The 2,021-nt window shown below is 30.4% G+C and overlaps 1 protein-coding gene across 1 annotated transcript in view; it reads right to left on the reverse strand.

Annotated features, from left to right (window-relative positions):
* The window catches only part of LOAG_10521 (dual specificity phosphatase), a gene marked incomplete at its 3' end in the record, with an annotated part of 4,115 nt that extends 3,575 nt beyond the window's left edge, over positions 1-540 (reverse strand). The window contains exons 1-2 of the mRNA XM_020448177.1: positions 390-540; positions 31-157 (exon numbers count right to left, since the gene is read on the reverse strand). Coding sequence (XP_020301656.1) covers positions 31-157; positions 390-482 — 220 coding nt within the window. The 5' untranslated portion in view covers positions 483-540. The remainder of the gene's footprint in view (positions 1-30; positions 158-389) is intronic.
* Positions 541-2,021: the final 1,481 nt, after the last annotated feature.

Genomic DNA, 2,021 nt, shown 5'->3' on the forward strand with positions numbered 1-2,021 from the left:
GGAAATGAAATGAATGTTCAAAGAGGGTACCTAACAAATCTCCCGCGAACATATCTTGTGTATCCATATCCAGAGCAAAAATAAACCTATAAGATATCCCAACAATTTGCTTTTCCACCGGAATACTTTCTGCTGTTACCGTAAGAACATGGGTGATCTGAAACACAACATTTACCGAAAGATTTTGAAATTCAAAAATTGTTAGTATTATAATCTTTAGGAAGTGTGAAGGAATTATATGCAAAAGTTGTGGAAGTATTTCCTCCAAAATTATAGAAGGAACTTTTTAATTTGGAAAGACCAACAAAAAGAAAAATTCAATTTTGCAAACAGAAAAACTTTGTGAAATTTAAAATGAACAAATTTATAGGATAAGGAAAATTGAAAACCTTTAATTCATTTTTAAGTCGATCAACCCTAGATTCATCCAGAACATCTTGTACATTACTCAGATATAAATTTTCAATTATTTTATCAATCATTCTCGTCCCTTCCTCGATGCCAATAATTCCCGCTATCGAACAGTTTGTGATATCTAACTTTCCAAATGGAAATAATATTCAGTCTATCAGATCAAATAATTTTAAAATACTTCAAGATAAATGTTATACTCAGGCACAAAAGTGTTAAAGTAACTTTCCCAACTAAATATACATAAATTAAGACAATATATACCTTTCCATCTCAATACCGTAATTCAAGTTCCCCCGCGTGATCTTGTATCAACTTGATCGACTACTGTACAAATCTCAATCCCACCACATCATACCTTTTCATTTGGCAAATTCATTTCAACATTCGTCCATCCACATGACGGATGCTAACTTGCACGACGTGTATGTGTTTACGTGGTCACGTGTGTAACACGTAATGCATATATATATATGTGTGTGTGTGCATAGTGCATATGTTTAATACGTATGGCGTAATGCATGCAGTGCATGCAGTTATGCATGTCTGTACGTATATATTTATTTTTAAGTGTGTTTGTGCTACGTGCATTGTCAGAAATAAAAACGAAAATTCAGATGATGGGTCATAGAAACGAATATACTGCGTAAATGGTCATAAAACTTGAATGAAATTGCAAATTCATATATAAGTGATAAAGTACATGATCATAGACTGGAAGAGTGGACAATGTCCACTACATGGATTTAATTAGTCACCAATACATTTGAAATTCCTTCAATAAATTCAAGCTTGCAATGATATCGTTTAATTCGATTTGATTGTTGAAGAAAGGAATATTAAAGGTGGTTAATTAATATTTAACAGTGGGTTTGAAATTTTTCGTTTTAAATTGGGAAAAAAAGGTAGTGGTAACAGGTTGTCAAATGTTAAATGATGGAAGGAATATAATTGTTGCAAAAAAAAGTGAGTAGTTTGAAGTGACATGTGACATCAGACGTGTACCTAAAATTTAATTAATGAAGCTAACGTGAGATCACCAAAACATGTCAAAAATCTAACAATAAGCATTGTCCTGTGTATTATGAAAACAGCAATTTGAATTAAATTATCGGAATGAAAAAATTTTTTCTCTGTGGTTGAAAGGTCAAGTTAGCATTTTGAAGCAACCTATGAAATGAAATATGAACAACGATTTGCTGGTTTCGATTAAATGCTAACTGGCAGATTTAAGAAGCTTATGTCACTTTAAATTCAATTTATTGGTTTGATTAAAGGTTGATTGAACTCAAATTAATCCATTTTTAAAACTGAACTATAGTAGAATTAAATGAAACACATTAAGTGATATATAGAGAGATTCCTAAAAATAGAAAAGAATTTTCTAAATTTTTATCCCATTCTTTTTTTTCTTTTTTTTTTTTTTGCCATTTCTCCTTTTTCATTTTTCTTTTTTGTTTATTCTCATTATTTTTATAATTCGAATCATTAAAAGACATAAAATGAGTTTGTAGCAAAAATTGCTGTCTGTAACAGGCTCCAATAAATAAATCGTATCGTTTAGTTGTTCCATTCGATATTTTCATATTTTTCATTCCTAATTTCGTTTG

The sequence above is a fragment of the Loa loa genome (genome assembly GCF_000183805.2).
Source record: "Loa loa unplaced genomic scaffold supercont3.60, whole genome shotgun sequence".
NCBI classification, from domain to species: Eukaryota; Metazoa; Nematoda; class Chromadorea; order Rhabditida; family Onchocercidae; genus Loa; species Loa loa.